The sequence below is a fragment of the Taeniopygia guttata genome, chromosome 1, assembly GCF_048771995.1.
Source record: "Taeniopygia guttata chromosome 1, bTaeGut7.mat, whole genome shotgun sequence".
Lineage (NCBI taxonomy): Eukaryota > Metazoa > Chordata > Aves > Passeriformes > Estrildidae > Taeniopygia > Taeniopygia guttata.
In genome coordinates, this window is record NC_133024.1 from 15,177,625 (window position 1) to 15,198,065 (window position 20,441).

The 20,441-nt window shown below is 42.7% G+C and overlaps 2 protein-coding genes across 10 annotated transcripts in view; one reads left to right on the plus strand and one right to left on the minus strand.

Annotated features, from left to right (window-relative positions):
• Positions 1-542: 542 nt before the first annotated feature.
• Positions 543-7,593, minus strand: MPC2 (mitochondrial pyruvate carrier 2). The gene is made up of 5 exons (XM_002192851.7): positions 7,366-7,593; positions 3,988-4,028; positions 2,409-2,493; positions 1,248-1,359; positions 543-773 (listed from the first exon to the last, which is right to left on the minus strand). Exons 1-5 carry the CDS (start codon positions 7,469-7,471, stop codon positions 734-736), a joined length of 384 nt encoding a protein of 127 aa, XP_002192887.1. The 5' UTR covers positions 7,472-7,593; the 3' UTR covers positions 543-733.
• Positions 7,594-8,032: 439 nt separating this feature from the next.
• DCAF6 (DDB1 and CUL4 associated factor 6) overlaps positions 8,033-20,441 on the plus strand; it is a 73,253-nt gene continuing 60,844 nt past the window's right edge. For 2 of the 9 annotated variants that reach the window (XM_030263698.4, XM_030263728.4), the window contains exon 1: positions 8,037-8,314. In XM_030263698.4, the coding sequence (XP_030119558.4) occupies positions 8,143-8,314 (172 nt within the window). In that variant the 5' untranslated portion in view covers positions 8,037-8,142. Of the gene's footprint in view, positions 8,315-20,441 lie in introns of all 9 variants that reach the window. The other 7 variants (XM_030263719.4, XM_041713649.2, XM_030263691.4 and 4 more) reach the window with 6 other exon arrangements.

Consider the following 20,441-nt stretch of genomic DNA (forward strand, 5'->3'; position numbering starts at 1 on the left):
GTGGAACTGTGGCAGAACAGAAAACTGACTTCATGGTGGGACGGCCTTTGCAAAAGGGGAGCTGAGAGACTCATCAGAACCTACCTTGCCTTAGTTATCTTTTCCCCTGCATGAGAATTCCTGAGTCTAAGTCTGGTGTTTCAACATCCCCATCTTCTGCCTGGAGGTGTGAAGGAAGCTAAAACACCAGTGGCACATTTGTTTGCTGTCTTTTTTTTCAGGACAGTGGTGGCTGGGGAACAAATGAAGACACATATAGCTGAAGCTGGAACAAATATCCTCATGCTACCGGGGAAGGAAGAGCATCAGGAAATGAAATGCAAATGCTACTGTTGGTTACTGAAATATGGCAAACACCCACCTAGGTGGTTTTCTGACTGTGGCAGGAAAGATCACTTGAGTCTGAGGCCCTGGCTGTCACCAGTACTGTGTCACTCCCAGCACTGTTCAGTGGAGTCAGATAAGGTGAGGCTCAGCAACTCTTTTTAGGCAAACTCCAGCCAGTTTCTTTAAAGAGACAATACAAGATAAACAATTCCGCCTTCGTTTTAAAAGGTTGCCCTTTATTTAAATGTATGGATATACTTAGTTATTTGCACTTAGAAAACAGTTGTTCTTCTTTATTTTCCTCTTTTATTTTCTCAGAGAAAAAAACATTAAAATTAGTGAAGCTAGGTCCCATGGGGATGGGTTTGTGCGTTGCTCGATTTGACCTGTTGGGTTAAGCATCTCCTTATTGCACCTGCTTTTGTGCTTTTAGCTCCTGATTATACCTGTAGAAATAAACAAGAAAGAGCACAGGCTAAGAATAGAATAGAACACCAGTTTCAATAACAGTGTTTTCCTAGCAATCTGTTCACCAGAGGAGGTTGAAAATTACAATGGACTTGAGGGTGGAAACTCGGGATAGGATATCTTAATTCTTGTACGAAGTTCCAAAGTAGCTAAGTTTGCCACATCCGTGGCCAGTACTGAAGCCAGAAAACTCCCACAGTTTCCTTCAAGAAACAATTTTTTTGACAAATGCTGCTCTGCTTAAAAGCCCTTTGATCCAGCTGGAACTGACACGATTCAATGCTGCTCTAGTTAGACTGAAAATATTCACAGCTAACAACGTAGCAAAAACATTCTGTAATGTTTCATGAATGGTTCCGTTCCTCTTGCCTGTTGCACTGGCAGAGAGGCTGGCAGCATTTATAAATTCCTGGTTAATGCTTAGCTGTACTTGTATCCTTATTACTGCATACCTCCATATTCGGAAAAGCTGGGAACCACCAGCACAGCCAACAAAAAAGTTCACAGCAAACAGACTCCAGTTTTTAGGGATGATCACCAGAGAGTACCTTGACCAAATAAGGCCTGTTGAAAAAAATGGAAAGTGTAAAGATATTTGAAATTAAATATTCAGATATTTGGAGGCAGATTCATGGGCCAGTTGAAGTAAACAAATCTCATAACTTCATGTTAGACAACTGCTTTGCTTATAACTACCCTTTTCTCAGTGAGAAGTGCCAGTGGGAGACCTACAGGTATGTACTGCATTTTTCTAAAGTAGTTACAGTAATCACAGTCTGAATATCCAAGATCCTCTGTAGTCTGCAGCAGCCTAGACTTTAATTCTCCAGCAACATTGCAGAGTAGTGGTATTTTGCTGCATATCCAGCTTGCTGCATTACACTGGAGAGTATGTAAAACTTATGGAAAATGCACAGGACTGCATCAGACACCAAAATAAAGAAAAGCATTGGAAAAAGTTGCCCAGGGAAGTGGTGTAAGAACCATCACTGGATGTGTTTATAAGAAGTGTAGTTTTGTCACTTAAGAGACACATTTCAGTGGTGGACTTGGAAGTACTGGGTTAATGGTTAGACTCTGTAATCTTAAAAGTCTTTTCCAACCTACATGATTCTAGGATTACAGAATATTGTTTCTGACAGTGTAAGAATTCTTGGCAGACGGGAGTGCAGTAGTCCATGTGCCACTGCTTCAAATTTCTTGAAACACTTGGAAATTCTTTCCAGTTATGTTAGTGTAATTACCCTACCATTCTTAAATCCCTTAAAGTCTGTTCTAAAAAAGTCACTGTATCCTGGACTGATTTCAAAATTACTTGATCTGAAAGAAAAGAGATCACTTACTGCAATGAATGGTATCATGGTAACTTAAGGGATGACACTCATGCCTAACTCATAGCAACTTGTGCTGAACAATTCCAAATTAAGACAGGTGTAGAAAACTTCTACATAATTACAGAATGCTTACTGATTTAATAACAAGTAGAGGTCTGTCCTAGAATCAGCATCCAACAGCAATAGTGACAGCTAGCATGTTAAAATTAAGGCTTTCTGTAGAAGTGGGTAAGTAGTGATGGAAGATTCTGTGTGAAAACAGAGTAAGTGTGGCCTTACCTGTGGCCGTGAGTACTGCAGACTGTCCTGTGCTGAGCTTTTCTGCTGGTCTGGCCATGTCAGCCAGTCCAGCACACACCAAGCCCTGCAAAGAGAAATTTAGTGAGCACCAGAGTGGGATTCCTGTAACAGAGCTTTAAAGGGGAAGCTGCTTCACAGCTCAGTGATTATGCTACTGCAGTATGGAAGAGATAGGATCCATTCTATGAGCAATTAGGCTCTATCCATTTCCAGTCCCTTGTGGTAGGAAAAAGAACAGTTACAGCAGCTACAACTGGGTGGCAATAAAATCCCAGGCATTGGCAGTTTTATATTAATTCAAGAACAAGGTTAATTTGAACACAGCTGCTTAAGAAAGCAGCTGAAAAAAGTCCACCCTTGTTTTCATGCAACAAGTAGAGGCTTATCTAAATAAGGGCCTTCTTCATAGAGGTCAGGCTAAGATACTGCTGGTAAACTTCACCCCATATAGTCTTCACTCAGCTTCATCTGAGGGGGTAAAAGTGCTTTCTTTAAATATAATTTCAGTAATAGTAGAAAACTTGCAGCCAAATTGAGGAATAGCTTGGCTTATCTACTTGACATTAGCAGCAAACAATCTGCTTGCTTTGTTTGTTGTGTTATTGCCCTCTACTGGAAATAAATATTCATGTTCCTGTTACACCAGTTTACAAAAAACCCCAAACAAAACCCCTAAGTAAGACAGTCGTAGTGCTTTCACCCAGGACTCCCTGGGCACAGAGGAGCTGCCTGTGTGCTCAGGCTCAGCAGGGTGTTTCCAGGGAGAACCTCTGAGGAAGGGGAAGGTTAACCTGCAGCTGCACTCCAGACAACTGACAAAGAAACCAAGCTGTAGCTTAGAGCACAGTGTTTCCTGTGGCATATAAAACGCTGGGGTTCACAGTGGCAAAGTTACAAAGCAGCTGGCAATGGTAAGAGCAGGTTACATCCAAGCCCTCGTGGATTTGGAGATCTCTTGTTTTATCTGTATCAACACAACACCTAGGAGGAGCACAGTGATTTAGGAGGTGGCATTTGCATCACCTGGGTACAAACACAGCCCAGGGCTGTAGCCAGTGGGAAGCAGAACCTCACAGGAGGCAGGGCACACCACTGGACAGCCACAATTGCAGCTGCCTTTGTCTTTTAGGTCAAGACCACCTCGCACTCTGACATACTTCAGCCTGCCTTCAAGCTATGAGGCTTTGGAATTGGCTTTCTTACAAGATACTTATCTGTATAAGATACTTCTCAAATTTCTCACTCTCAGAAGAGACACATGCTTTATGAGTTTTGCATCATGCCTACCTTGAGCAACAGGTGGTATTTCACAAGAGAAACCCTTTGTGAAACCCAGTGAAAAGCACAATTCTTCCACAAAGCATTTTCCCCATGCTGTATCCCCTTCATTTTGTGTTGTTATTAAGGCTAATTTTGTTCCTCCCCATATATTAAGAATTAGAGCCTCTAATCTTTCTGCAACCTCAAGTATCTGCTGGGAATCTCTTGCTTGCTCAGTGTGTTGCTGCAGGTTGCCCTGGGCTTGACACCCAGACACCAGCTGGCATCTTGTACTTACCCATTTCATGACAGGTGCCCAGAAAAACACTGTTTTGGGACCTGAGGGAGAATGGGAGAAAAGAAGTTAAATTATTTAGTAAGGTGTGGCTGTTTTAATACCCACAGTAAGTTTGTTTTATTTTAATTTGTTTTTTTTAAATAATGAATTGTTTATATTAGCAGTTTCTATTGCTGTACAAGCTCTAGCACCTAATACTCATAATTCATCAACTCAGTGCATCAACCTTCAGTTGTGTAATCACACATTTCTGCAACAGTTGGACAGGATTTTTTATGTCCGTGTTTAAGCAACTGAGGACACCGGAGCAAGCAAAATGCATTTTTAAATTAAAGACTTAGGAAAAGTCCTAGGAATAGGGAAAACACCCCAAAAATCTACCAGTAGGCAAAGGAGCATTTGGGGGAAAATGAGGAAATCTCAAGAAGGAAGGGAGGAAAATCCAATGGCATGGGACCTGGGGGAAAAACAACTATCTTATGAATACTTACGATTTTCAGTGGTGCTAAAACAGCAACTGGTTGGTTAAAACAAAGCCCATGTAAAGCCATGCCACAACTATGCCAGAAATCATTAATCTGGGACTTCTGCTCCACGTCTTAAATGAGAGACCACAATCCAAAGTACCAACCCCCCGTGAAACAGTCCGAAATTAACGTTTAGGTCACTGCTCAGCACACTGATAACATGCAAAATGAAGCCAAGTTTCCACCATAATATATTACATAGGAGTAACCACCTGGACTTTGGTTCCTGCTTTTTATGAGAGCTATTTCTTTCACTAATAATTCAGCCTTAAAAAGACCTTGCACTAACTACTTGTACTTCCAGTTTTAACCATCTTCAAGTTTAAAACTATGACTTGGGAAACAAAAACTGGGTTGGCAGCCTTGCATAAAGCTCTTTTTAACCCACCCAGCTTGTGATCAAGTTTCAAACTCCATTTAATAACTACAAGCACACTACTTTTTGTCTAATATTGTTGAATATTAGATAACAGCAGCTTAATGTTCATCCTTTAAAGATACAAGCTTCAGCTGCTGTTCTCTTAGGCACTTACTTGGTGTGTCAGTATCAGGCTGCAAATACAGCTTGTTATAAATAAATCAGTCTTACAGAGTAGCTTTAATTACTAACATTTATCTTATTCTAAAACACAAATTCAGATTTGGAGTATTAGAGGATGTGGGATAAGTATAAATTATTAAACTGATATTCCCTAAACAGCTGGTATAGTTTTCGATAAGACTGACATTAATTTTTATTAATAATATAAAACCATTTCAAATTGCTGACTGGAGAACTAAGAATTGGAGAGAGGGAAGGTACCGAGCCAAGTAATTAGGGAAGACTGTCAAACACCTCTCCTTGGAGCACTCCAGCAAGCACCCAGCCTGGGTGAGTTCTTCCCAGCTCCTGACATCCAGAATTTTTCAATGATGAATATGACAGCAGCACATGAGAGCAGGGGAACACCAGAGGCTAATTTAGATATCACATATGTGACCAGTTTATAGAATTTGTGACTTCTATTAAATATAAGAAGTCTTGTGCTGAAAACTTGAGTTTAGTCAGGCAAAGTGAACCAGAGAGGCCAAAGGGGAGGGAGCACAAGCTCAGCCCTTGCTTTCCCATGGCAGCCTGGGAAGTTGGTGTGCCAGGCCCTCAACTATCCTCCCGCAATGCCAGCCAAAGAAACAGTTTTTAACAGGCACCAATTATTTTGCTGGAAGCTTTCTTTATGCCAGAAAGTGCTTCATGCCTCACAAGTGATTTATAATTTCATGACAATGATGCTTATATTCCTGAATTAGACTAGAGATTAAGATGTCACTGGAGATAAAAGAAAGTCTTTCATTTTTAACCCACTTTTTTTTTCCTGCAGAGTGACATCTATTGCATAACTTTCTCACAGACACACCTTCAAGGCTAAGATAGAAGTTGCAGGGGTTCAGTTTCTATACTTGCTTGTGCTGTGACTTTTCTCACTTATACCATCAGTATGGATTATGACAGGTAGATATGTGTATATATATAACATATATATACACACAGAATTTCTAAAAATGGATTTATTACTTGACAACATTATGGTGATGACCAAGAGCGGCGCACAGGCAGTTTTGTCAAGTGAAAAGCACTGCAAGAGAACCTCCAAAACCTTCTCCAGTTCCCACTACAGCTCTGCTGAAGAAGGAACATGGATGTTCCCAGTACTTGCTGTGCCTTGCATCCACTAAGAGCATCTGGAGGCTGCCACATTTCACACCAGTGGAATGTGTCTCTCAGTGTTGGACATACTGTCTCTTTATATATAAAAACAATACATTAATGTTAAATACATTAGTCTAGTGAATTCAGTATAAATCAAACATTTTGAGAACTGCACTCTTCATCCTTTGTGATTCCTTTAGAACAACGATTTTCCTTCCAAGAAAGGGCCATTGTAAGTGGATAGAGCAAGTGACTGCAAACCAAAGTCCATTTTCACAGTGCATATTCCTGGTAGGTGAAGAGTCAAGGATGCCTTTTGACACTGACAGGAAACAGTGGGGGACAGAGCCTATGGAATGCCAGGATTTTATCGGGCGCTCGTTTTAACAACCGACGCAATTTGTTTACATGACAAACACCACGTAGATGGCACTGAACGAGATCATTTTACAGGAGGTTTCTCCCTAATAACACAACCCCCCACGTTTGCCCATGGAAAGGTAAACTGCAGGTCAGGTGAGGGGAGCTCATTCTTTCCCCGCAGGAGTCCTCCAGCGAATTCACCAAAGGCATGAGCTGCCTTTGGTAGAAGCGTGGGATTCAGCAGAAAGGAAATAAAACCAAAGGCTGCCTGACTTGACCAGGGCACATTTCAAGATCAGAAACCCTGGAAGTGCCCAAGGCCAGGCTGGATGGGGCTCTGAGTAGCCTGCTCTGGTGGAAGGTGTCCCTGCCCGTAGCAGCGGGTGGAACGGGATGATCTTTAATATCCCTTCCATCCCAAACCATTCCAGGATTCTATGACTTTTCCAGCACGTCCTCTTGCAAGAAGCGGCTGCCGAGGCCTCCAGGCCCCTTTAGACCCACGACATCCCCTGGGTCAGGCTCTGGCAGCCCAGGCGCTCCCTGGATCCGCCCCGCGGTACCGCGGCAGTGACAGCAGCGCATCCATCCCGGAACCAGCCGTGCCGTGCCCGGTTATCCTGCTCTCCCTTCAGGAGCACAATCAATTCCCCGTTAGGGAGCAGGACTCCGCTCCAGGGCCGCCTTCCCCCGCCAGAACCACCCGAACCGCGTTACTGCGGCCCTGTCCGTACGGAACACATCCCCCGCGCCGCCCTCCCGCCGGTCCAACCGGGGGCCAAGGTGACCCACGCCCATTACCCGCGGGGTGGTTGTAGAAGGGCCGGAACCGCGGAGGCAGCATGAGCTCGATGCGGTCCAGCAGGCGGTGGTAGGAAGCGCGGAGTCCCGCGACTGCGGCCGCCATGGCGAGGGACGGGGCGAGCGGGGAGCGCGGGGCGAGCGGTTACCGAGCGGGGCCGCGTCCCGTCCGTCCGTTCGTCCTCCCCCGGGCCCCGCCCCCCGGGCCTGCCCGCCGGCATCGCGCTCTGATTGGTCAGCGCCGCAGGGGGCGGGCCGGGGCGGAGAGCTGCGCGCGGTGTTATTGGCTGAGCGCGCTGGGCCGGGCACCTGGGGAGAGCTGGCGCGCCCGCCGGCCTCGGGAAGGGCACAGGCGCCCGGCTCAGAGATGGCGGCCGCTGCTTCGCTCTCCCCTCAAGATGGCCGCCGCGGGAGAACCCTGCGCTGCGAGTAATGCGCCCTAAGCCAAGATGGCCGCTTTGCGGCTTCACACCGCTTCACTGGACGGGGCGGGTTTATTCCCGGCAGAGCTGAGCGCGCTGACGTCACCCTCCACGCCCACGACGCTCCCTCCCCTCAGTCGGGGTGGGGCGACGTCACCGGCTCGCGCGAGACGTCCATTAATCTCGGGCCCCCGCGCCCCCCACACCGGGGGGCGTGGCCCACGCGCAGCCGGGGTGGGCGTGGCCCCCGCGCGCGGTGGGCGTGGCCCGGAGCCGCCGCGCCCCTGGCTCGCGGTCGGTGCCTCGGCGCGAGGCGGGCGCGGGGCGCGCGCGCGGGGCCCGCTCGGCGGTTCCCATGGTGATCGCGCGCGCCCGGCCGGTCTCGGCGCACCCCCCCCCGCTCGGCGCGCGCCCTTTCCCCCCGCGCGGGGCCATGTCCCGCGGGCGCTGCCCGCACCTGCTGTGGGACGTGCGGAAGCGGACCCTGGGGCTGGAGGAGCCCGGACTGCTGCGCAGGCACTACCTCGGTAAGCACCCGCGCCGGGGGGGCGGGTGGTGCGGGCGAGCTCCGGCCGTCCTTGGCGCCCACCGAGCGAGCAGGGGGCCCGGAGCCCCTTCCAGGCGCCGCCGCTCCCCCGCTCGGCCGCGCTGTCCCGCGGCTCCGAAGTTTCCTGTGCCCCGTGTGGGGCGGCGGCACCTTCTCCAAATCCACCCCTCCCGGCCCTCCGCGACCTCAGGGGCGGTCCGGGACACCCCGGCCCCATCCCTCCGCGCTGCCCGGGTGGCCTGGGGCCCGCCAGGACCCCCCGGTCCGTCGGTGCGCGGCTCCGCTCGCCCGCCGCCCCTGTTTCCCGAAGGAACTGTTGCACGCGGAGATCCAGCCGGGAAGTTGGGCGGCGGCTCAAAATAGCTCCGGTGTCGGGCGTTCCGTGCCCGGGCAGGGTCCGGATTTACCGGCGCTGAGCTGCCGGCGGCTGGGAACAAAGCACGTAGACGCCTCCGGGCTGATGGCGCGGCCGCTGTCCCGGCGCCCCCGAGGTGTTGCGGGGCTCCGGGAGAAGCCGCCGCTCCGTGCGCCCTTTGTGTCCCCGAGTGCTCCGCGGCCACCGCGGGGTCCCCGGCATTTTCACTTTCCAAGTTACAGCCAGCGCCACTTTTCCTTCCCGAGGCCGCGGGGAGGTTTCCGTGGCGTGAAGGAACTATCGATATTTTTTGTCATGGCGCAGGTTTTGTGTAAAAACGCTACCAAAAAATATTTTTAAACACCGGTGTTTATTCACGTGTTGTCGGAGGTGTGGCGACCCATCGTAGTAGCGGCGCTGGGGATTTGGGGTTGTCTCTCCGGAGTAGATGGCTTGGTGGGTCGGGAACGCGTTCTTTTGTGCTCGTGTGGCAAAACAATTCCTGCCTTGGAGTGGAAACCTCGAGTACTCGAGATGGAGCTTGATTTACAGCGTTGTAAAACGAGTGTCGATCTGTGCCTCCCAGGCTTTCCCGGCTGTGCTCGGTGGTGATGGTCTGTCGTTTGGTTTTTTCCTGGTGGAATTTAAGGTGGGATATCACATTACTCAACCTAACTCAAGAGTTTTCTGTCTGTAGTCCCTGAGCGCTCAGTAATCCACAAAACGTTAGTCGAGGAAATCAAGGTTATTGCTGGTAGGTTTCTACCGATAACAGAAAGGGGGGTGTGTCTGTCTGTGCAGTGCACAAGTCCCTTGGAAAGAAATTTTGAGTCCTAAAATAAAAAAAAAGGATTGAGAACTAACGATCTAGCTGCTTTTGATTTTGGTTAGTCTCAAGCTGTGCTTGGCCAAGGCTTAGCTAAGGATTGTTCTAACTTTTAGTGATCAATCCTTCTGACTGGATTTTTTTTTTCTTTTTGTCTGCTCCAGTTGGAGCAGAAAAGCTCAATGTTAAAATTAGGACTGTAGTGTGCAGATTCTGAAGAAGCGTCTTTTTTTTTTTTTTTTTTTTTTTGTAAGAAGACCTTTGTTGGTTTTTTTCTTCTGCTTTTACTTGGTTGTGTCTCTGAGAGTTGAAGTACTAAGATTTGAACAGTGGAAATCATCTTCCCAGACTTAAAAGATGTCTTTTCTGGATGCTACTCCAATAAAATGTTTCTAACTTTAGTTAAAACTCTGGTGCCTTGGTTAAGGTCTCATATTTGCTGTTCTTCTTTTCACCTAAACAAGTTCAGTTGCTTGAGAGCCTTGAAAAAATAGGACCTGGGAGAGCCTTCCCACGGAATTGATGTTGAGATCTGCGTTGGTGGTGGTAAGATATGCTCAGTCCTTACTGACTCCTGCTTTTCACCAGGGGGTTGGTACAGGGTGTGCTTGTCTTGTGGAACCACTGCACTTTTACCCCAAATGGCATTTATGGCCTTAATAAACCCACTGATTTGACTGCTAGTCAGGTGTGGTTGTTCAAGTGCAGATTTCCCAGAGAAGAGGCCTGTTGTGCCTTTTTGTGTGCAGGGCAGTGTAGGTGTGGGTCTTTTCTCTTTCAGACTTCAGCAGCTCTCTGTAGGAGCATTGTTCTCTGGCCCACTGGTCAAGACTGCACTGGTCAGCTGGGTGCCACTGCTTGTTGGTCACTGCTGGTCTGATCTGTGTGGAAAGTAAGGCTTCTTCCTATTTATAATTTCTTTTTTTCAGTAGTGTTTCAACAGTCTGGCAGATGGAACAAATGGAGGGCAGGAATTTCACTGTAACTTAGGAGTAGTGGGAGACTTGAGGCATTGTCCATGTGCATTTTCTTTTATTTGGGCAAATTTATCTAAACAGTTATGGATTCGGGTACAAAATGAAGTAATTTGTATGTCTCTTCTTTGCTTGCTGCACTTTTTCAGCCACCAAATCAAAGGAAAAGCATTACAGCAAGTTCATGACTAACAATGCAATTGGGAGGAAGATGTGTCTGTGTGGATGGTACTTAATGAGCCCTTCACTGGGATGGTTGTGTTGTGCTGCAGTGTAAAATATCAGAAATATCGACAGTGACCATGTTTTGAAGAAAGACATCTGAGAACTAATTGCTGTTTCCTATTTACTCGGTGTTTTAGTTTCATGTGAATTGGCAATCAAGTGGCACTCTATAAATAGCCTCTCTCAGCTTCTGAAAACAGCTGCTCCAGGAAGGATCTGTGTAATGTACCTTTCCATGCAGATAGCTCACCCCTGGAATTTATGGCCTTGCAAAAACTCTGTCTGATTTTGCAAGATCTCTAAATAATTGCTTTGAAGCCCAGTCAGTTCTGGACAGAGTTTCAGAGAAACAACTCATGAAGATGGGGCCGTAGGTGCATCTGTGGGATGTGTCCTTCAGCTGTTATCCTTTGGTGAGAGCTCCTGCTGTGATGAGAAAGGGAAGATGTGGGTCTCAGGAATGTATTTGTTAGCTACATTTCCTTCAGCATTTGTAGGCTGATTAGTCTCAATTTCAGACAGTTCTTGTGGAACTTCCAGAGGAAGGCAGGCCTGGGGGAGGCTGTCAGTAACTCTCTTTAATTCAGTTTAGGCATCCTCTTAGCCTGGTGCTGGTGGGAGGAGCCCTGCTGCTGGATCACAGATGGAAGCTGAGTTTCAGACCGCTTTCATGGTGCTTTTACCCTGAAAACATTGGTGCAAACTGTAGTATCCAAGTTAAATTCTGCCCTGAAGCTGGCAAGTGTAATTATTCAGGATTTTTTCATAGGAATCTCCAAATCTTGCAATTTTGTATCATTGTGACAGTATTTCAGCCACCAATGAACAAGCCTGTTCTGATGGCAGGTAAAGTGTTCTGTGCCAGCACAATAAAGGCCTCTATGTGGATTAAATACAGTATATAATGATTTGGCTAGAGAAATGGCAGCATGGGTTTCTTGCAAGAAAGTGGGATCCATAATTCCTCTGAAGTATGTAATGTGATGGGTTTATTTGCTTTTCTGTGAAGGGTCCTGCTGCTGTGAATGGTTCTGTTTAGACAGCAGGAAGAATTAAGACTTCTTCTTTTTATTTTTATTTGTTTTGGGGTTTTTGTTTGATTAGTTTATTTTTGCTGTCTGACATAGCAGGTTATCCAGAGAAAGTCTTCTCAGTTTAAAAGGAGAGGAACTGATGCTGTATTTTAGCTCAGAGTGGTTGTTAGAAGCTGTGGTACAATGGAAGCAAATATCAAAATAATCAGCTCTCCCCAATCTCTACTATCTTTATGCAGATACTATTTTCTGAACTCTTTGTTCCTTCTTTTTGTTTTAAGCTTAGCATATATCTTAGAGATAGCATTGTGGTGCTTTCCCATGAGCTTTCACTCCTCCTTCTTTAAAGATTGTTTTGTATCTTACTAAGTTTTTATCATCCTGGTTTTTAAGATTTGGGAAAAGTTTGAAGCCTCTAAAAAAACCTCACTGTAAGGAAGCCTCCCTGTTCGTTGTGATTGAATTTTGTGAAGCTTCAGCAGTTCTTACTAAAAAGAGATCTGTGAATATTTGTATATAGGGAGAACTTACTGATTTACTTAGATTTCAATAGTCCCCCTCTTTATATGGATGAACCACAGTAACCCCAGAACTAATTACAGTTTTGAAGTTAGTTGATTGATCTGCTCATAAGTAGGGTTGAAAAACAGGCAAGAGTAGCTATTATAACTTTTTAGTTATTTACTAAATTAGTTATTACTGCCTTCCATTCATATCACTTTATAAAACTAGTAGTGGCTGGCTGAATGAAGATAGAATTGGGTGTTGCTGTTGTGCATTTGGTACTTCCTAAAATACATTGCCCAGCGTGCGAGAGTGAAATTAAAACATTTCCTTAAAGTACTGTAAACTTTTATTCTCTCTTTTGCTAGCCTTGGACAAAAAAACCAACCAAACCTAGCAGAATGGAAACAGGAATGCTGGGGAGAACAACCAAAAAGAAAGGCATTACCTTCCCCAGTTTTTGCTCCAGCTATGTTTTAACATGTGGTATCTTGATCTTTGAAAATAATGCAGAGTAAGAAGGGTCAGACAGCTTTAACATGATCAGCTTCCTAGCTGGTGCTCTTACAAACTTGGAGATGGGCAGAGCATTTAATCAGCCTTTCTTCTTAAATTCTTTGCATTATACTTTTGATGTTTAGTGTTTTTTCTAATACACTGTTATATTTCATGTCCTAAACCTCTGGAATTAATTTTTCTTCCACCATGAGTTAAAAACACTCATCTGTCACAGCTGAACTCCAGAGCTGGTAGAGATGTTTTATGTTATTTTTTCTTCAAGCCGAACAGATTAACTGCTGCTTGAAAAAGAAGCAGTGTAAATGTACCTGATGGTCTGTCTGACTATGAGAGCACAGTTCTGTAGTGATATATTCTATCACACGTCAAATACTTTGTGAAACTTGACTAACTGAAGTGTTTAGAAAGATGTAAGTGAACTCCCCAGATTTTTTTTTTGTTAGAAATGTTTACTGAATAATAGAAATAGGCAGAGGCAGAATTGAAGTTCATGGTGTAATGAATGAGTTGGAGGAAAACACATCTGTGGAACAATTTTTACATGCTCAGTCTAATATTGGAAGGAGGCAGGAAGCCTTAGGAAGGCAGGAAATTTGATGTAGTCACTGGATCTTCTCTGGCTTTGTAGAAAAGCCTAAGATGCCTAAGAGCATTGCAGAAAAGGGATGTAACTTTGAAAAATCCACAAGAGAGAACAGTGATCAGGTATTGTCTTAAACTGGATATCTTTGGAGTTTTTTTCCCTTGGTAATAAAATCAAGGCTTAGTGACTACAGTCCTTAAAAAATTACAGATGGGCTATTGAAAGAACAATGTGGCATCGAGACCTGTTGATAACAAATTGAATTTGGAGGGTGTAATAAAGAGAGTGTGTCTGAAATGAATTCCCTGATGCTATCTCATTTAAACTGGTACCAAAGAGCAGAATGTATGTCTAAAACAGCTTGTAGGAAAAGATATGAGGGGTGATCCTAGCATACAGGATTAATGATTTTTTTTTTCCTACTTCAAAGTAAATCACCTCAGATAATAAAGACACAAATTTTAAAGCCTTTAATGTCAATAAAGGATAATAAAAGCACAGTGTAACAGAATAATCTAGACAGAACAACAAATAAAAAATACAGGCTGGTAATAATTTGGTACATATCAGAAAACCAGAAAGAGATGTGAGCTGGGAAGAAGGATTAAGGTTAGATGTGTATTTCTGTGGCCTGAGTGCTGAATGCTTAGTTTTAATTTCAGTCTAATCAGCCTTCTGTTATCTTTGGGTTTATTTAAAACATAGACTAACTGAGCTGTGGAAGTGGAGGACAGGAGCCACTTGGACCTGCAAGTGGTACAGCCATGTACCATTAATCTAGGCAAATTTGATAGTTTGTTTTGCTGTCATCTTAGAAATCTTTGCATGTAGTTGATCTCATTGACCTTTTTGCAGTTAGATCTTCCTGTGTGCTTTGTGGTTTAATTGTTATAGTTTGTTCTTTCTCCACAATGTTGTCCCATTTTGCTTCCATTCAGTGATAATGTGTTGATTCTATTTGTGTATTTAAAAAAAAAAAAAAAAAAGGGAAAAATTACATGCAGGGTTTGGGATTTCTTGGTGCTGTCTGTCACTCTGTCCTGAAATAACAGAATGATTTCCAATGATTGTTTTTAGGATGCTGGGGATTGATAGTAGCCAGTTTCTGTTTTTTTATGTACAAGTACCAGTTTCTATAAAACTGTGATCCTTATGGATCATGTTATTATGTTCTTTGGTTGGATTACCTTGCAGAAATCTGTTTTTTTGGGTTTTGTTTTTTCTTTTAAAAAATTTTTATACTACTGCCTAGATTTCAGAACTTATCAGTGAACCTACTTACTGAGTTTTGATGTTTTAATTTTCTAGACCACCAACTGTTTTACTGCTATTGTATTTTGACACTGTTTTGCTGCTATTTTATTTTGACATATGAATTAAAATTGATGGTGGATTTCTGGCATTATATTTGGCCAGCAAGAAATGATGAAAAATTGGTATAACTGTTTTAGACTGTTGATTTTCTGTCCTTCAGAAATTCAGGAAGGACAACTTCCTGAATTCGAAGGAACTGGAAGTTGTCTGCAGATATGTCATAATTTCTTCAAATGGACAGAACTATGCAGAAGTACTTCTTGATTTTAAGGGATTAACCTTATGTGTAATGTCTGTGTTTCACAGAACATTAATCGTGTGTGTTAATGGCTGCCAGGAAGTAGGAGTGTGTGTAAGTGGGTTGTAGTCCCAAGGCTTTGCAAGCATTATAATATTTGAAATATACTTAGTTTTAGGATGCAAATGTATTTGCTTTTATCCTTTGGTGCCTCAGTGTTCTTCTGTAGACAGCTGGAGACTGCAGACATTTGTGTACACTTCTAATATATTTTCATTTTTTATCGCAATATTTCATTGCATTTACATTGTGTGCTTTTGAAGACTGCCTTTGTACAGGAAATGCATTTGCTTTGTAAATAACTGCCTGTGCCTTGATGCTGAGCATTTCAGACAGCTTCGTAGTTAAGTTGTACCTTGATCTTCTAATAATGAGCTTTGGATACATGAAAGCTGTCTCTCGCTGCAAAAACAAGTCATGTACAGCATGTACTGGATTTGTATTTCAGGATGAGGCAGTGATGTGAGAGATCCTTTAGATCTCTTACCTTTATTTTTTTCCCCCCGTAGCTTTCTTCCAGTTAGATTGCTTCCATTTACTGCATTAGGGCAGACCATTAAAGCTGCCTGTATTCAGTCACTTCCAAGATGTTGCACTGCAACTCTGTGAGTTCTTGTGACTTTGCATGTGATTTCTGATCTTCTATCCTTGAGTGTCCCCGGGATCCTCTAGTGGGATATAACTGATCATGTATCAAGAACCTGTTGACACTTGAGATCAGTCCTGTCCCAGCACTAAGGAAAAGGATCAATTCAGACACAAACTACGCCAGCCTTAGAACAAAGCTGGATTTTTCACTGTTTGAATGCAAGTCTTGGCTTTTTTGTGTCTTTGGAGCTTAGTGAGCTGCTGATTCAGATGTGTCCCAAGTGCTCTAGTGTGTGTTGAATCATTAAATATTGAACGCGAATATCGTGAGATGGAATCTGAGTCACATCAGTGAATTTTAATAACCTCTTATTTTCCTCATCTTGTTCTTCAAGGATTTGCAGGCTTTCCTCCGGGAAGATTGAATGTGTCATTAATGCTGACTGCTTTTTAGCAGATATCATGGGGAAGATGAGAATCTGTCCCTTCTCTTTCCTGTGATCTGTGTTCTGAACCATCAGTGTTTGAGCCATCAGATTCTGAATCATCAGAACCTTTTTGAACTATTGAAACTTCACCAAAATAAAAAAAAACTGTTAAAATTAAACTGTTAAACCCAACCCACCTCTGTATTTAGGCTGCATTGCTTTGTTATAGTTATTGTAGTGTGTTCCTGTTATTTACCTTCCTAGGAAATGAGGAAAAAATCTGATTCCTTTTTAATTTAGTTTTATTTTTAAAACACTGTTATGTCCTGAGAATTCTCTTCAGTAAAAAAAAAAAGTCTTTGGAGTTAAACAGGTTGTTTTTGTTACCCAGGATGAATACATATAGTTTAATGCAACAGGCAATGTAATTTTTAAAAGTAAGGGTTTTTTTTTCCTGTTTATTTTTAAATACCCAGTGATAATTTAGCCTGTGTCAGTACACTGTTAACAGTCATCTACCATCAAGATTCAGCTTTCTATTTGAGCTCAACTTTTGATGTAATCTGTCTTTAATCCTGGGCAGTTTCCTGGTGTTTACATTGGTAATCTTATGGGGTTATGATCCATATCTATATGGGTTATGGTATCTATATTTCCTAATTTCCCCCAAACAACAATTCCTACACTACCCAGCATTTAACGGTATGTCAAATTAGGCAAGTGTGCAGAATATTTAATGCTTTCCACACTGTCCAAGTTCTCAATTTCACTTGTGGGGAAGGCAGGCCCTGGAGTGTTTTTTGCTAGAAGACGTGGCTATAGATATACTGATAAGCTTCTTTATAATCACTTCTTAATCTGTTTAAAGATGAGTATTGAGTTATCTTAAACAACTTTAAATAGTAGGCTTTGATTTTGTCCTGAGCCTTTGTCTGGAATTGCTGGGGTTAGTCTTGCTGGCAGAATAGGAGATGCAGCAGCCTCTGGCAGGCACTGGAAGGTGATGGCAGGACTGGTGACAGTGGGAGCACATACCTCCACAGCATTCCTCTAGGAATGCTCTCTTAAAAGCAGATTACACTTTTTCTTCCCTTCTCCCAGCCATTCTGCGTGCTCCAGTGTTCATTTTGCCTGAGTGCTTGGAGGTGAGAGACCCTGGTTCTGCTATGAGCAATTTTAACTTCTGCTCTGGGGTGGAGCCACACTGCATTTCAGTTTCCTAGATACTATCTTTTCTTGCAGGGAGGTGGGGCAAGTGTTCCTAAGGACTGGCTGGGTTATTACGTTGATGTCATTTTTGTAAGAAAATAGTCAACATTGCTACCGACATAGCAGTTTCAGATGAAGACTTTTCAAAGTCAAACAGTATTCTGGAAAGCAGAAAGGAAAGCAGAAATATTTCCAAAGACATATAGAAATCTGTAGTAATGCTGTTTACTCCAACTTGAAATAATCTCCATAATATTTCTTTTTGCCTTCAGTTAATAGAAGCCTCCTTTGACTTTTCTTTGGAGAGGAAAGCAAGGCACAAGTGTATTTTTCTTGATTTGGTAACTGTTGTTTTGTGTTGGTTTTAGAATTTTGAGGTGTTTCTTTGGGAGTCCTATTTTAGTGCTGGTGGAGAAAACAGCAAAAGCTTTTGGATGTAGTTAATCCTACATCCAGTTAATCACTTAAGCTATGCCAGATAGTTTTGTGTTGAGAGGAGTAAGGTGGTATTTGTTATCTTTTACATAGTTAGAGCTTCTCTTAGCTTTGTCACATGAATTAGGTCCTCTGTTCTATAGAAATCAGAAATATTTGTCGCATAACAGAGAAATTTCAAGTGCCTTTTATCTTAGGGAGTCGTTTGTATTTGATCATCAGACTACTTTAAAGGATTGAATAAATATTAAAATTGCTGAAAGCCGGCATATTTTTCCTCCCATCACAAAACCTCATTTGCAGTCTGTGGCAAGAACAATACAGAAGACTTAAGTATGGGCAGTGTAAGGGGAAGTGTAAGGATATCTGTCAGAATGTGGTGTACTTGTGAATGAAATCCACTTAGCACCAGTCCGTACAGCACAGATAAAGTCTCTGAGAAAGGTACTTGTACCTTATCCCACATTTTTTGTCACTGAGAACACCTTAAGCACTTTACATAAAATTCAGCTGCATTAAGATAATCTTTCAGGCATAAACCATGGTAAAAATCATTCTTTCAAACAGAAATTAAAGACATTGATTTAAAGCCCAAATGCTTGGAGCCTAGTGGAAGTTTATATTTGGGAGTGGATACTTCCAGTATCCAAAAGATATTTCAAAGTTAATTACAGCCATTGGTACTAACCAAACACATCTTATCTGTGCTCTTACCTACAGTCACTTATTTTTGCAGATTCTTTAGCAGCAAACCTAAAGAGAAGTATTTTCCAAAATGCTTATTTATTACTTTAAAATGTATAACATTGTTTAACTGCATTTTTCCCCCTCAAACTTCAGCAGATCTCTTTTTTTTGTTTGATTTGTTTTTGTTTTGTTTGTTTTTGTTGTTGTTGTTTGTGGGTTTTTTGAGATCAGATTTATATTAATATAATCACCATGAGATATTATAGGCTTGCTGATTTATAATTTAGAGCATAGCGTCCTGTCTTCTCTAGTTTCTGTCTTGGTGTTACAATATCTGAAAGTTTTGTGTTTCTTAATACCTAAAGCTCATTACTTGAGCCTATCTTAGGATTTGAGTACAGGGTTAATTAGCACCAAGTTGTTTGGATGCTGGCTGGTTAGTAGCAAAGCTCTGGCATATTAAAATGGCAAAGAAGTCTTTTTGTAGACAATAAAAAATATTTTGTGTTTTATTTTTAGTGTTCATTCTTTCAGGCTTTGTGATGTATCTTTAAGAATAAAGAACAATTTGAGTTATCTGTTTTGAACTTAAACCACAATGAAATAATTGATCATAGTCTCTTAAAAGGTAGTCTTTTAAACATTGACAGAACCAAGAGTTATAATTTTTGGCAGTTTTACAGTAGTGCAGAAGAATGAAGAAATATAACACATAGCCTTGTTCAGAGTATTGGAGGTCACACCCATGGATTTGGTTTCTGGCTGTACTGCTGGTTCACTCTTTCATTTGATAAATTGCTTGAGCTTATGTCACAATGACTATAAAATGGGGCCAGTGTTGGCCTACATAGCTAACAAGTGATTTTTAAGGTTGTAATTAATCTTCAAGAATTTTTACTTACCTTGATGGAAGTTAATTCAGTGCTTATTATGTGTAGTTTTGTTTACTGCATGCTATAGGGAGAATTCTGGTTGCTGGAAAAACTGTGTTTAGATGTGGATCAGAAGAGTTTGATGTAGTTAATCCAGCAAAATAAACTACCTACAAATGGAGTTACTTCAGAAATGCCTAAACTGTACCCTGGAAAACCAAGAGAAGTTTTGAAATGCACTCAGAGTGCAGGATAACATGTGCTCTGCATTGGGAACAGATGCTGGCTCCATTTCAGCTTTAAACTAGGGCATTCCAAATGTCACAGCGAGCCAGCGCTGAGGGACTTGGCCTTGCAAAGAGCCAGCTTGATATAAATGAGTGTTCATTTGATAAATGGGGGTCTATTACTGAATAAGGGTTGTCTTTTAACATCTTATACTATGTTGGTGCTGCTTTGGATCAAAGTTTAGTTAAATTTCTGTGGAGCACAAGTGTGCTTTAAAGCTAAACCTTCATCATGAAATGATCTGTAGTTTTTCAAAGGGAAATTTTGGAGCCCAGTTTTAAATATATTAAAGTTTTGCATGCTCGAAGCATCTAACTTGTCTGCTGTCATCAGTTCTGAAGCAGCTTTGACTAAGTTACTTACAAAAGAAAGGTATGTGTCTCTCTGCCAAAACAGGCACGTAGAAAGCACCTGATCAGCAATTCTTAAACTGAGGATTGTGGCCTAGATGGTGTGCTAAGGACTGTGAGTGGGGAGTACGCGGGATGCTGTTTTATTTTGGTATTGCTCCCTGAAGTGAGATTAGAGCTCTGCCCAGACACCCAGGTTGGGTAATTCTTAAGGCAGCTTTTGGTTTGACCCTGTGCACGGTGGATGCTTTGAAGAAATCAAGTTACAAAGAAACAGCTGCAACTTCTCTTTCACCTGCTTTCCCATATTTAAATTTGTATCATTAATGACTCAAGGTGGGGCTTCTTTCATACACAGAATGGTCCCTAAGTCTCCAGCTTAATATAAACAAAAAAAAATTATTGATCACTGCACTGAGAGTTTCACTGTACCTTGAGGCTTCAGTAGTGCATAATGTTTGGTGAGAATAGGTGCATGGCTAAAAACTGAGAATATTATTGATCATTGTACTGAGAGTAGCACTGAACCTTGAGGCTTCACTTGGTGCATAACTAGTGAAAATGGGTGGGTGGAGCATTAGGTTGACAGCTTTCCAAATTTCAGCTGTGTAAACACAA